Source organism: Urocitellus parryii, chromosome 8 (assembly GCF_045843805.1).
Source record: "Urocitellus parryii isolate mUroPar1 chromosome 8, mUroPar1.hap1, whole genome shotgun sequence".
In the NCBI taxonomy this organism is placed as follows: Eukaryota; Metazoa; Chordata; class Mammalia; order Rodentia; family Sciuridae; genus Urocitellus; species Urocitellus parryii.
The window spans coordinates 124,805,528-124,820,939 of NC_135538.1; the positions used below are offsets into that span (position 1 = coordinate 124,805,528).

Below are 15,412 nucleotides of genomic sequence, written 5' to 3' on the forward strand. Positions count from 1 at the left end.
CCACAAGTCTTTGGATTCTTCCAGCTATATATAAGATGAATTGCATGTGTGCGCTCATTGAGATTTCATGTGGTTTAGAATAAAGTCCAAAAAACTAATACAGCAATTTCTCCAGTTGTTGCATAGAACTAAGAAATGAAAGGAAAAATGTGCAGGAATATAAGAGAATCATTACTAATGTCTCATCAGTCCTCACATACCAATGTTCATTTTGGTTAAGGGGAGAATGAATGCTTAGATATTTCCATACCATAAAGATCAAAAGCCCCAGTCATGAACCCAAATTTGGTCTTTCCCTTCTCTGAAATGTAGATTGCTTTATTCCACAAATCTCTTTCTGAAGTTGTGTATTTGAGTATTTTTCCTTCCATGTTTAAAAACCACCTCAGGGCATTCAGTCTTTTTTCTTTACAAATGTCTTTGCTTGTAGTAAGTGATCAATAACTATTTGATAGCTTCAACAAGCTCAATAAAATGAAGATATAAATAGAATTTGTTAGAATCAGAAAATATCTCATGTAATCAAATTAGACACTTAATCTGTGAGTGGTATTTAAGTATTTACAAAGTATTTTTGCTCTTGATTTCAACATGTCCATTAAATACAATGTTAATTGGAAGAGCAATAACACTTCCATTTAGGCTCTTGGCTTCTCACTGTAATGACCATATTGTTTGCTAGAACGAAAACAGGAATCACTGGTCCACAATAAGCCCATGTTTTAATTTCCAAAATTTCCTCTAAAAAGGGCCATTCCATCTTCTAAAATAAACCAGTGTGCTCAAATATAACTCATTGACTATTCAAAAACTCCTAAGAGCTCATTATTGTGTTTCTTTTGGTGAAAAACAAAGCAAAATGTTTCACCTGTGAAAATGGAATAGCATTTATCTCTGGGGCAAACACAATGAGTTTTTCTTGATAGGACCTGTTTGTACTCTAACTACTAATTTACTAAGGTAAACTGTAAGCTCTATGTACTTAAGAAACCTGTATTATCATGGTTTTCCAACATCTAAGACACAGCTGATAAATAACAGGTCCTTAAATGATTGAAATAATAATTATTTTAGTGTCTTTCTAATACATTTCCCATCTTCTTTTATTTTCCAGCTGATGCCAGATTTGCATTTTCAAAATGATTATGACAAACATAACCACGAGGAATGGATTCCTCCTCTTGGGGTTTTCTGATGACCGTAAGCTGCAGATCTTGTATGCTTTGCTCTTCTTGGTGTTGTACCTAGTGGCTTTGACAGGAAACTTCATCATTATCACCATCACAACACTGGACCAGCACCTCCAATCTCCAATGTATTACTTTTTGAAGCAACTTTCCCTTCTGGACCTCTCCTTCATTTCCGTCACAGTCCCCCAGGCCATTGACAATTCACTGATGGATGATAACTATGTTTCATATGGCCAGTGCATACTGCAGGTTTTCTTCTTCACATCTTTGGCCTGGACTGAGATAGCTATTCTTACAGTTATGTCTTATGACCGTTATACAGCCATTTGCTTCCCACTGCACTACGAGGTCATCATGGATCCCAGAAATTGTCAGTGGGCTATGATAGCTGTGTGGGTGAGTGGAGGCATCTCAGGAATCTTATACACAGCAGCTACATTTTCTATCACATTCTGTAGGGTGAAAATAATACATCAATTTTTCTGTGATGTCCCCCAATTACTGAAGCTCTCCTGTTCCAATGATTACCTAGGAGTGATTGGAGTAGATGCTTTCATATCTGTGGTGGCATTAGCCTGCTTTGTCTCCATTGCCCTCTCCTATGTTCACATATTCTCCACAGTTCTAAGAATACCCTCTGCCGAAGGCCGCTCTAAGGTATTCTCCACCTGCCTGCCCCACCTCTTTGTTGTCTCATTTTTTCTCTCTACAGGCATCTGTGCATATCTAAAACCAACTTCAGATTCCCCATCTGCATTTGACGTTATGTTATCTATCTTTTACACAGTGATACCCCCAACACTCAACCCTATTATCTATAGTCTGAGGAATGAGGCCATGAAGGGTGCGCTAAGAAACTTACTTTTGGACAGAAAATTCACTGGGAAAAATACACTTTTGTCCTGTTGTTAGTAGTTGTTCAATATTATATGCAAGGAACTTTTTGGTAATTGGATCCCTCAATTTGTGAAGTTAATGGAGAAATAGCATTACTTTCTGTAGATAAACTATGTAATATAATCACCATCATTGAAGAAACTTTTTTCCTAATTTACTGAACATTTTATTCATTGAAATCATTTTTTTTAAATTAAGAAAAATTGTAAACACATATGACCTTGTAATATAGGCCCACTACTTCTCTTTTCATCCCAGTACCTATACACACAAACTCATACTTACACAGACACACTAACAATCATAGCATGTTTTAAACACTTTTGTATAAATGATATTACAACAATAAGAATAAAAAGTGATAATATTTACCCACAGTTTCACCCACCAAATAAGTCAACTATTTTCATTTTAATCTATTTAAGTTTAAATATTCACCTTAATTTTTATCTTCATATATACCAATTTTGCATATTGGCTTAAAATTATAGGCCATTACTATGTTTAACCACATAGTTTTACTATGCTAATTTTCTTTAATGCATCATAATCAATGAAACTCATCTGAAAATACAAGTAATCATTTATCTTTTTCACATATACTAGTTATTTTCAATTTTTCACTCTTATAAGTAATGCTGAAAGTTGAAGTTTTCATAATTTCAAAGTATGTGTTGTGGAATCAAATCAAATACAAATTGTTCAGTATTCTTGAGACCATATTTCTTTCCAAAAATATTAGATATTTTATGTTACCATTAGCAATATTTGACCAAGTCACTTCTACTCTATGTCTTACATGATTTTGTTAATTCATGCAAAAAATATTCAGAGAGAACTAATAGCTGATTGAAGTCATATCAGGTGCCTGCATCACAAAAATACAGATACAGCATTTAAATTGTGGGGAATTTTTAAAATAATAACAATATTTTACCTTTTGTAATTGTTTTCAAATATGTGATATCTCAAGAAATTAGACATATTTATAATACTTATTTTTCATATTATTCATTTTGGCTTTACACATTTCCTATTTTATGAAAAGATTTATAATTATTACAATTCTGTTTATGATGGCAAAATCATTTTCTCAGGTCCTTTTTCTTTCAAATTCTCAGGCCATTTTTAAAATGCAAACCTTATATGAAGTAAGCTGAATATGAGCTTTTAATGTTGTGGTAACAAAGCTTAACCAGTCCAGGTAATCAAGACAAAATCAGAAATGATGCATAATTAGATATTTTACCTCCTCTGTTCTCAGGCCATTCAAACAGACAACAATAACATGTAAATTATATTTGTTTCTTTTTGAGTTTCACCCCAGTGAAATATTTTAACATAATTTTCTGAAATTTTTTTCTCTGACCTATTATTTTAATAAGCCCACTGAATTATAAAATAAGTATATAAGTTTCAATTTCCATTCTATTTTTTCAATTCTCTCTCTCTCTCTCTCTCTCTCTCTCTATATATATATATATATATATATATATATATATATAGTAAATTAAATAATATTGTATTGATTTTGCTACATGATTTGAGTAGAAGAGCCACTCTTTACATTTTTGTTGCCCTCTATTACTTTCATAGATACATTTTTAATGTTTTCATTCATTTCAGTAATTATTGTCTGTCTTGAGACCAATAGTCATTCAAACTATACAAATTAACTTGGAAAATATTGTGCTCTGTGAAACTTGTTTGTTGTTTCCAATAAATACCAAAAGTTTTGTTGTTTTCTCTAAATAAAATTTCTGCTAATTCTCTTTATGAAAATAAAACATTCCCTAATTTGTGTGATTTCCAAAACCTGACTGACTCACTTTCTATTCAAGATAAGCATACAATGCAACTACCAAGGGTCTTTGAATTATGAGGATTTCTGCATTGCTACTGCTACCTCCCAAGTGAGAATATAGAAGCCCACTTCCTCAGGCTCCCTTACACCTAGAATGCGCGCATTGAACCTGGTTGTAGCACTAGATGCTCCAACTTGAAAGTTCACCTTACACAAGAGCAGTCTGAGCAAGCTTGCATTTTGTGGCATTCTTTTCTACCCAAGTCAGTGGCCAAGTTATTCAGCTTTGGTGAGCAATCACAATACGGCCTGGAATCCAGTCTCCGCATCAGCAGGAGAAAATCCAGAGCTCAGCACATGGATCTGGGATAATAAGCTTAATCATCTACCCTTCCAAGAGGCTCGGGATATACCCAAATTTCTGTAATAAGCTCATTTTTAAAATTAAAAACAGGGAAAGGAAATAAGGACTTATAATTAGAGAATTTCATAATTTGATGGAGATAGAAATAAGAGGCCAAAAATGTAGGATTGAATTGTATAACCTTATAATTTGAGGATTTGGGGTTGCCATTTATGGCCAACCAGAAGGGGAGAACAACTGGTGTCCCAAATAAAATGTCTTAAATTCACTTTCTACATGTTACATTTCAATTAGCTCAGTTTTACTTTTCTTATATTATAGTTAAGGAAAGGAAGAAGAATTTTTTCCCCACATTTTCTAATCTGTTTTCAGTTTCTTAAGTAAGAAGATACATTTTACTACCAGGTTTACTTGTGTTCTGCCACAGATATCCATTGTTGCCTGGCAACATCACATGAACAGTTTTGTTGTATTATTATGTTAAAAGACCCTTCCCCTAATTGGTTAATATGAAAAAAATAACATAATTGGGTTTTCTGAGAACTCCAGATTCCTTCATCCATTTGTTAATTTATTCATTTAACAAATATTTATTTTGTTAGGCAGCTGTAGTTATAGCATTAAATAAAATATTTTATTCTCATAAAAAAAGAAAGGTTACCTCTATTGGACACAATCAATTCAACTGATGAAACAGAGTAAATTTAACTGCATTTCATATATGGATGTCTCTTGTTTCCTTCTTTTGCCTAATTTCTCTGGTTAGGATTTCCAGAACTATGTTGAATAGAGGTTGGTGAATGATTTTTTTTTTTTTTTATATACTGGAGATTGAACTCAGGGGTGCTTTACCACTCAGATGCATCAGGAGCTCTCCCTCTTTTTTATTTATTTATTTTTTTATTTTGAGTCCTCTCTAAGTCACTGAGCCTGGCCTGGAATTTTCAATTCTCCAGCCTCAGTCTCCCAAGTCTCTGGAATTAACAGCATTCACCACCACGTGGGGCTTGAATGATCTTTAATGTGCTGTTCAATTTAGCTTCCTATTATTTTGTTGAAGATTTTTGTGTCTCTGTTCATCTGGGAAATGGGCCTAAAACAGTTGTTTTTGTCTTCTTCTTTCCCCCTCTTCCCCCTCCCTCTGCTCCCCTTCCCCTTCCCTCTGCCCTCCTTCTCCTCCTCCTCCTCCTTCTCCGTCTCCTCTTCCTCCTCCTGCATCTGGCTCTGTGTCAGGGTAATCCTGTCCTTCTAAAATGAGTTTGAAGGTGTTCCTTTCAGTTTTTTAGATAAGTTAGAGAAGAATTTATATTTTAAAATGTTTTACAGAACTCAGCAGTGAAGCCATCAGGTCCTGGGCCTTTCTTTGGTGGGAGACTTTTTATCACTGATTCTATCCCCTAACTGCTTATTGCTCTGTTTACCTTGCCTGTTTCTTCATAATTTAATGTTATAAGTTGAATGGGTCAAGGAATTTATTCATTTTTTCTAGGTTATTCAATTTAGGGACATATAATTGTTCATAATAAAACTATGGACCAAGGCAAATCACCAGTATTCCGGTCAAGAATTAGAGCCTACTAGAGACTGTTGAAAATATAGTATCTGATATGAAGGATGCAAGTGACTCAGCTTTCTGTTCCCTAAGCCAAATAGTGTTTATCTTCAATGTGAAATTTAACTGTAAAAACTGCTTGAGTGTAAAGAAGTTATAGAAACATATGATTAATAAAATGGACTTGAGTCTAAAATATTTTTTTTCCTCAAAAACCAAAAAGATAAAGAAGAAGAAGAATTAGAGCCTACCCCTTCCATGAATCCCCTGAATATCTATTTCTAATCCCAGTCCTCCTAATGGCTTCTTAAAACATCATCACTAATCTGAACTTTTAGTTTTTCTATCCCTTGCTCTTCTTGAATGTATTAAGCTACTGATGTATATCCCTTAAATATATAATTATTATTTGATTTTGAAATTTATATAAACAAAAACATACTGTGTGCTTTCTATTCTATTAGGTATCTTTAGCTCAATATTGTTTATACATTTTATGTAGTTTCCAAGCATTAGCTATCATTTATTTATTTTCATTATTGAATAGTATTCCACTAAACAAATACAAGAAATAGCTTTATCCAATAGGTGGTTGAGTGACACTTTTGTTCTTTCAGATTTGTAGCAATTGTGCTAAAGTCTATTGTGAAAGCTCCTGAATACACATGTAAGAAAGAAATCACAAAGTTATGAATATTCAATGGCCAGATTACAATAATGAGAAACATTGGCATTTCAGGGATTTTTCTTAACTACAGAGTTTCCTGGCTCAAGGCCAACTTCTTCTTGGAGCTACCTTCATCCACTGACTCCTCACAGAACTAAAACAGCCTGCCATCTCAGCCCAAATTTGGACAGTTCTAGCTTCAAAAATCCATTTAGCAGTCATCAGTAATGCATCACAAAGTAAACTTTTTCTCTGCCTAGTCCTACTCTTTCCTTCTCTTGCCTATACAAATTTTACCCAGAAGGTACTCCTTAATAAGTATTCTGCATCCTAATTTTCATCTCAAAATCTGCCTCCTGGGGATTCTTTATCAGACAGTTGGATTCAGCAGTGGTCCCAACACCTTGAGTGCTCTATCTCAGCTTCAGGAGAGAATGCGTATTCTTGAGTACTCTATTCCCTGTGTTTTGTGGTTGTTTCTTATTTTGGTTATTCGTATATTCCTTAGAGTTCTTCATTAACTGCTATCCAATCTGTCAGTATTCCAGTTTATCACGATTTTTTTTATAATTCTTTATGTTAAAATTTCCCTGTTAAAATAAAATTACTGTGTGAGATCTCCTCACCTCCTCATCTGACAGATGGTTATAGGAACAAATAATAACAAAACAGAAAAAGAAATTGTTTCCTCATCACTAATGAAAATACATTTTGTTTAATAAAATTGGAAGTTACAAAGGTTTACTGAAAGCTAATTTGAAAGCCAGTGTGCTACCTAAGTAACACACAAGTAATCTCTCTCTTTTGGAATAGGAATCTGGACTGGTTCTGTTTGCTGTGAGACCACTGGGTCCATGAATCTATTCCAAGAGTATTTTTATAAAGGAATTTGGAAATGCTGTTGACAAAAAGTCCTCAGCTTCCAGTCTGCATTGAGGATTACCTCAGCTCCAGAAAGCTGTCTCACTTATGACCACACCCATCTCATGGGTGCCTTCACCCAGTGCCAACCAATGCCACAATAAAGGTCTAACCCCAGGCAGTGTAACTGAAGACAATGCCAAATTACCCATATAGCTCCAGAACTCCCTGAGACTGATACTGAGCAGACTGCGGCTCATTCCCTCCCAGTCCTGCTTTCTGATCCTCACTTCTACAGTACATCAGTCATGCCCTAGTAAACATCCTTCAATCTAAATTTCAGGTTATAGTCTTCTTCTCAGGGAACGTATCTTGCACTACATTTATTCTGTGAATTCTCAATTGTTTCTTTGAATACTGTCTACTGTTTTTCCTTCCTTCTGGATTTTTCTATTATTATATACTATCATTGTTTCTTCTCACAACATATCTCTTAGTGTTGGTCTTCACATTTTCCACTTCTTCATTTGTTTTCAAATATTTTCTGAGAGTGGACATATATTCAAGATGAGTAGATTTTTCTCTTGATTGCCTTCATCTATTGTTATTAGTTATAAATGTTAACCTAATTTCACATTATCTCACCCACTGGATATACATATCAAACTTATTTTAAGTCATTTTCATTTTCTAGTGCATTGATTCTGCCTCATCTTTTATAATCAAGTCAACTTATTTTTCTTTTAATTAATGGCTTCATTTCTCAAATATATCATTGCCTTCAGTAAATTCATAATACTCTGGAAGGATTAGTTATTTTGACTACTCAGATATTTAAAAGAGGGACCAAAAGTATCCCCCTTTTTCAGCCTCTTGCTAATTTTAGGGAGTGATGGGGATTACACAATGCAGAGAAAAGAATTGCTGCTGCTAAAACTTGAACCTAATCACATTCCATTTAATTCTTCTTACCAGGCAATGCTGATCCTGGGAACCCTGGATTCAAGAAGCATTGGCTATAAGGAAAATGGAGTTTATCAGGCTCCCTCACCCAGATGTCTAGGGAGCACTGCCTTATGGAAGTCAGAAGCAACAGTCCCTGTGTAGTCTGCTGATACCAACATCAAAACACAAGTGTAGGCATTCCCTGAAGTCATTCCAGTAATCTTTCCAGAGCTTGACCTACCTTGTTCTGTCTTGAAGTTGAGGAACAGCGAATAAGCAGGAAAATTTATTTTTTTAAATACTTTTAAAGCATAACTAAAAGCTTATCCCCAATCAAGAGGGAGCTCAGATATACTACTTGGACTATTTTCCATAAAATGTTACTCACTGCTATTCCCATCACCCATATACATCCCTACTAGAAACCAACCACTTTCTATCTTCCCAGGATTTGTTATTTGATTTAAGTTTCTTAGATCCACTGAGTTAAACACATGAGGACAGAAAATTCTTCCCAACTCTTTGCCATGGAAAAGGCCAAAACTCATTGCTACTTTTTCTGTACTCAAGATTTCCTAATTTTTGAGTTCATTTACAGGGAAAAAAATAATATATTTAGAAAAGATAAAATTAACAATGTACCCCCATTATTTTAATTTAAGTGTATTTTACTATTAATATTAAAATGAAAAATAAAAATTGGTCCAAATAGATGAATGTATTCAGTATTAAATAAGTCATGAGAATTAATTAGAAAGAATAAAAGTTAAATTAAACATTGGCTCTCCCTATGTTTCAAGTTGTTTATCCTTCCTTCTCCCAAAATAATAAACTATAAAAAATAACAATAATAATAAGATCCACGCTAGCTTTTTGTTCAAATTTCCTAATTCTTTACTGGCTCTTTAAATTAGTTTCTCTGGTTTCCTGTTTTCTTACACATAAAATATTTGCCAATTTATTTTAAGAATTAAAAACATGCACAAACAGTTTGAAGATTATTATTATACAGAATACTGAAATCATTGTGACATATTTCTACATGCACATGACAAAATCTGATCAAATTCATTTCCCAGTACTTCCTGTTCCCCTCCCCTTTATCCTATATCTAATTTCTCTCCCATACTTTACTGGACCCCTTTATAGCATTATTTTTTAATCAGTATATTATAATTATATATAAAAGTTGGAGTTTTGAGGTATGGTCATACAAGGAGATACAATAGAGTATAGTTTGGTCAATTTCATTTCCCAATACCTTATCCTGTTGCCCCTCCTCCTTCCTTATTAATTCCCTTCCTCTACCCTATTGGTCTCCCTTCTATTTCAGTGAGGTCTCTTTTTCATTCTAACCTCTCTCATGCACACAGACACACATATGAGAGAAAACATTTGTCCCATCATTCTCACTTAGCATTATATTCTCTGTTCTACCCATTTAAGAGCAAATAACATTATTTTATTCTTCTTTATAATTGAGCAAAACTCCTTTGTGTTTATATGCTACATTTTCTTTATTCATACTTCTGTGGACACATGGATAGGTAGGCTGGTTCCACAACTTGGCTACTGTGATTTGTGCTGCTATAATCATTGGTATCTATGTATCAATAAAGCATGCTAGTTTTAGCTGTTTTAGACAAACACCAAGAAGTGGAATAGCTGGGGACTATGGTGGTTCCATTCCAGACTTTTGAAGAATCTCCATACTCATTTTCCAAGTGGTTATATTAATTTTTAGTCTGACCAACAATGTATAAGTGTGCCTTGGCCCCAACATCCTTGAGAGCAGTTACTGTTATTTTTATTTCTGATGATTGTCATTCTAACTGGAGTGAGAAAAAATCTTAATGTAGATCTTATTTGCTTTTTCCTAATTGCTAAGGTTGTTGATAATGTTTCCTAATCTCCTCAAACATAAAATACCTAAGAATAAATGTAACCAATAAAGTGAAAAATCTCTACAATTAAAACTATAGAAGAGTCAACAAAGAAAGTAGACTTTACAAAGGTGGAAGGCCCCACATGTTCCTGAGTAGGCAGAATTAATATTGTTAAAATGGATAATATTTCCAAAAGCAATCAATATATTCAATGTGATCCCCATCAACATGCAAATGACATTCTCACAGAAATAGAAAAAACAATCCTAAAATTCATATGGAACAATAAAAATCCCATAATAAGCAAAGAAATTCTGAGCAATACAAGTAATACTGGAGGCATCAAAATATCTCATCTCAAATTATACTACAGAAATATAGTAGGATGGTTAGACATGAAGACCAATGGAATAGAATTGAAGATGCAGATAGAGACAAATCCACATAGCTGGAGTAATCTTATCCTTGATGAAGCTGACAAAGACATATGTTGAAGAAAAGACAGCCTTTCTAACCATGAAACTGGGAAAACTGGAGATGCATATATAGAAGAATGAAACTAGATTCCTATCTCTTATCTTGCACAAAAATCAGCTCAAAATAGGTCAAAGACAGAGGACTTAGATGAGAAACTATGTAACTACTTGAAGAAAACACAGGGTCAACAATCCAACTATTTATTCATGAAAGTGAGTGCCTGGCAAGACACACACAAAAAGCTATTTTTAAATTAAGAATGTAAAATTTCACCTTGTTTTACTTTGCATAATAATCTTTTGGAAAGTGGAGTTTAAATCATTTATAAACCAAATTATATTCACCATGCACTACTCTAACATTATATATTAAAGGCAACTTTTGTCGTAAATTATTTTGTAAAGTGGAAAAAGGAAACATGTTTGTATTGACTGTTTTCCATGGATAAAAAATAAAATAAAATAATTTTCCCCCTCATATATTTGATATAATTGTGAAACTAATTGTCACATGAAAAATACTATGATTACAAAGAATACAAAAATAACAGGATCAAATCAAACACAGGTCACTGGGATGTGTGTTTCCATGTTAATATACTTTTTCTAAATGTGAGTTAAACTGATTTTTCTGGAGAACGTTACCTTTAGCTATGACTAAACAGAAATATTATGGATATATAACCTGATATTTTGACAGTCTTCCCTTGAATTTAATTTGATCACATTTTCTTTGACAGTTTTATTGAAGTATAATTAAAATATAAAGAACTGCACATATTTCATGTGCACAATTTGATACAACTGTACATATATAAACACCTATGGTATCATCACCATAATTAGGTTAGTATATGTATCCATTACTTTCAGAAGTTTCCTGTGTCCCTTTAGGTGTGTGTTTGCTTGTTTTTTTTTTGTTTTTGTTTTTGTTTTTTTTTGTATGTGTGTGTGTTTATGTGTGTGTGTGAACACTTAACATGAGATTGAACCTCTTAATTTTTGTAGTATTTGTATCAGTGCATGTTGATAACGCAGAATAATGAGCTACTAGTAGCATATTTGTACATGCATATAACATATTTTGATCATTTACTTCCCTTCATTAGTACCCCTTACCACCCCCTTTATTCTTCACTAATCCCCTTTCTCTTCTCTCATAGAGTCCCTACACTTTCAGATCATCTTTTTCTTCCACATATGAAAGAGAACATGAAATACCTGTCTTTTGTAGTCAGGTTTATTTCATTTAACATAATGCTAGCCAATTCCATCCATTTTCCTGCAGATGTTTTAATTTCAAACTTCTTTAATTTCAAACTTCTTTATGGCTCAGTAAGACTATATATATATATATATATATTATGTTCATACATATAATGTTTTCTTTATCCATTCATTTGTTGACAGACATCTAGGCTAGTTCTATAACAGCTATTGTGAATTGTGATGCCTGCCGCAGTCTGGCTGGGCACAATTCAGGAGCCACTTGTGAAGCAGGAACAAAATTTATTTTTAGCACCCACACCACTGCACCACAGGAGCTCTCCAAAATTCCCCTAGAGCTCAACTGCCAACTCTGGCACTTCTGTGAGCACTCAACCAGAACTCTAACTGCCAACTCCACCCACTCGAACTTTCTAGGAATTCCATGAGAGCTCCACTGGAACTCCGGGAACTCCATGAACTCCACCCTGGCAAAACTCCAGGCGCCATCCCAAGTTGGCTGCAGCTCTCAACAGTGGCAGATGCCTGGGAGCAACAGTAAAATCATGTACCTTTGTGAAACTGAGAAAGTAAACCCTAATTTGTTCTGTTTGGGTTAACCCTAAAGGACAAAGAGGTGCAAGTCACATGAATTCAGCAAGTCCCATAAATCCAGTGGTACTGCCTAGTTTGAATCCCCATTGTCAGTGATCCACCTAAGTTTGAGTGGTTTTGGAGATAAATCTCAGGCTGATGCTTCTGGCCAGGAGCCCCCTTGGGCTCACCTGGGGACAGGGCTCACCACCTTCCAGGCAGGCAGGTGAGCTGCCTCCACACGCACAGGGTTGCCTCCATCCCTGCCCTGCCCCTTACCTTAGTAAGCTGGGCGATTTTCTTGCTCATTTTCAGGTGCATGTCCTGTCTGTCGGCAGGGGACCAGGCCTGCTCTCGCCTCAGCCCCTGCCCAGAGGAGGCGTCGTGAGCAGCGTGGATCCTCAGGCCCTGCTCAGAGGCAGCACCCTGGATGGGGCAAGACTGCTGCCACCAGGGCTGCTGAGGGAGGTGGAGATGGGGCGGGATACCATAAAGGAAGGCGGGGACATGGAGGAGGACATTGGAGTCATGGAGCGCCCTTTACCAGGGTGTGCAGCTCTCAACATCTCCCCCTCTCTGTTTAATTAAATAACAAGCATGTGGCTTAGGGACCCTGCTTGTCTTAGGTTGTCCAATACTACATATGGTACTTACCCATCATCATATGAGCTGACCTCAAGGCGTCAGCCTCCTGTCTTAGGTTGGTACCATTGAAATTGGATTTTACCCATCATTGACTACTGGTCCAGCATACAGCCACACCTGTGGACAGGCCTTTGTACCAGTGTGGGGGGGTAAGGTTCTTTGCCTCACCTCTGTTGGCCCCCAAATTTAGCTGAATGACCATCACAAGCAGAAGGGAGGAGGATACAAAATGCCACAATGCCAAGCCAATTGACGGCTCCTTTTGGAAAATTTGTACCACCGATGACACCATCAGCAAAAATACCCCGGCACTACAACAAATCGCTGAACCAACAGATAGTTCACAATGCATACAAGTGATGCACAGTCCAGGCAAGTTCTGCAAGCAGTTCCAAGCAGAGGAATCCATTAATATGTCCATTTCCTCCCAAAGACTTTTTGATTGAGCATCACTTGTTGAGTTACATTATTCATTGATGCATCAGTTTACACAGTTTGTTGTGATAGCTATTGCAGAAGCTATAGTTTGGTTATATCTTTGAATTCACTGGCACTGGGATGAAGATAGGAATTCTGGAAATGATGGCTAAAGAAAAAATTATGTAACATTCCAGCAGGCACTAAAAGAAAACAATTTTCTGAACAATTTACATTATCCTGAACAGAATTATTAAATATAATGAAAAGGAAAGGTGAAAATAAACAAACAGATCTGCTAACCTCCTTTTTTTTCACATATTAAAACAATCCTCAACAGCTATTTACTCAATTTAAATTAAACCATTTAAATCATGTGAATAAGAAAAAAAAATATTTGGATCCATTTTTTCATGAACTTTCATCATATATAATATATGGACATACGCACATACAGACATACAACACAAAACACAAGTGTGCACACATAATATAATACATACAACACATAACATAGTATTAAAGGCCTTGTAACTTTTTACAGGTGAAATCTCCATTGCAATGTTTAAAAACTCCATAGTCAAAAAATAGAACTCATCAGCAAAACATTAACCTAGGTCTGTATGAGCTCAAAAAACAAAATACAACTTCATGATGTGGGAAAGGGCAATAATAAAATAGATATTGAAAAAAGCATCCTGGTTTCATTAGCCTTCAGGTGTGGGAGAACCACTGTCGCAGATGTAGGGATAGCCAAACTGGAGATCTGGATATCAGCTGTTATGGATTTGTACCAAATCATCTTCTTTTTGGTCTGTAGAAATTGCTTTAGTTAATCTCTCTGTAATCCAAATTGGCTGCTGTTCTCCCTGTGGAAGCACACAGACAGACCCCCAACTCCAGACAATAACTGAGTCAGGACCTTTCCATTGTCCTGTTAGAATATCCTTCCAAAGTACCTTAGGCTTATGTACATTTTTTTGGACACATATGCCTTTCCGCAGCACTAAGTCCTGATGAGTCCAAATTTTAAAAGTTTAGAGTAAAAAGGGTAATTTTAAGTTTATCCTTGGGGGATATATATACACCCCTTCCCAATTCCCTCTTTTTGCTTTAATAAGTACATTTTAACAGTTTGATGAGCTCTTTCAACTATGCCTTGTCCCTGTGGATTGTATGGGATTCCTGTTATATGAGGAATGCCCAAACGATAAGCAAAATTGTTTAAAAGAGGTAGAAGTATAACCAGGGCCATTGTCTGTTTTTAAATGTTTTGGAACGCCCACAGTGGCAAAATTTTGTAAGCTATGAGCTATAATATCTTTAGCTTTTTCTCCAGCATGAAGGGAGCCCATCAAAAATCTGGAAGATGTATCAACTGTAACATGCAAATATTTTAATTTTCCAAATTCTGGCAAGTGTGTGACGTCCATCTGCCAAATATGGTTAGGTATCAGTCCTCTAGGATTGACTCCAAGATTAACTTGTGGTAAAATGGTCACACAAATTTGACAGTGTTTTATTATTTGTCTAGCTTGTTCCTTAGTTATTTTAAAATGATTTTGTAAAGTATTAGCATTGACATGGAACCTTTTATGAAAATTTATAGCTTCTTCTATTGTAGAGAAAATATGTATGTCATGTGTAGTTTTATCTGCTAAATCATTGCCCAAACTAAGGGCTCCAGACCATCCTGTATGTGCCCGGATATGTCCTATAAAGAATGGATATTTTCTGTCCAAGATTAGACTTTGTATAGTAGAAAAAAAAAGAGAGAAAACAGGAGAGGAAGGGGAAATCCTACCAGCATCTTCAAGGGATACTATAGCATTAACTATATACTGACTATCAGAAAATAAATACAGAACCTTTAAACATCACAAAAGCTTGCAATACTGCATTAAACTC

At 35.2% G+C, this 15,412-nt stretch overlaps 1 protein-coding gene across 1 annotated transcript; it reads left to right on the plus strand.

The window, feature by feature from the left end:
• Positions 1-1,139: 1,139 nt before the first annotated feature.
• On the plus strand, positions 1,140-2,102 carry LOC113200083 (olfactory receptor 14J1-like). Its single transcript, XM_077802032.1, has one exon. The coding sequence runs from the start codon at positions 1,140-1,142 to the stop codon at positions 2,100-2,102; it is 963 nt and encodes a 320-aa protein (XP_077658158.1).
• The last annotated feature ends 13,310 nt before the right edge of the window (positions 2,103-15,412 follow it).

Excerpts from the sequence above, each read along its gene's own strand:
- LOC113200083 (XM_077802032.1), top strand. The coding sequence starts at position 1,140 with ATGATTATGACAAACATAACCACGAGGAATGGATTCCTCCTCTTGGGG.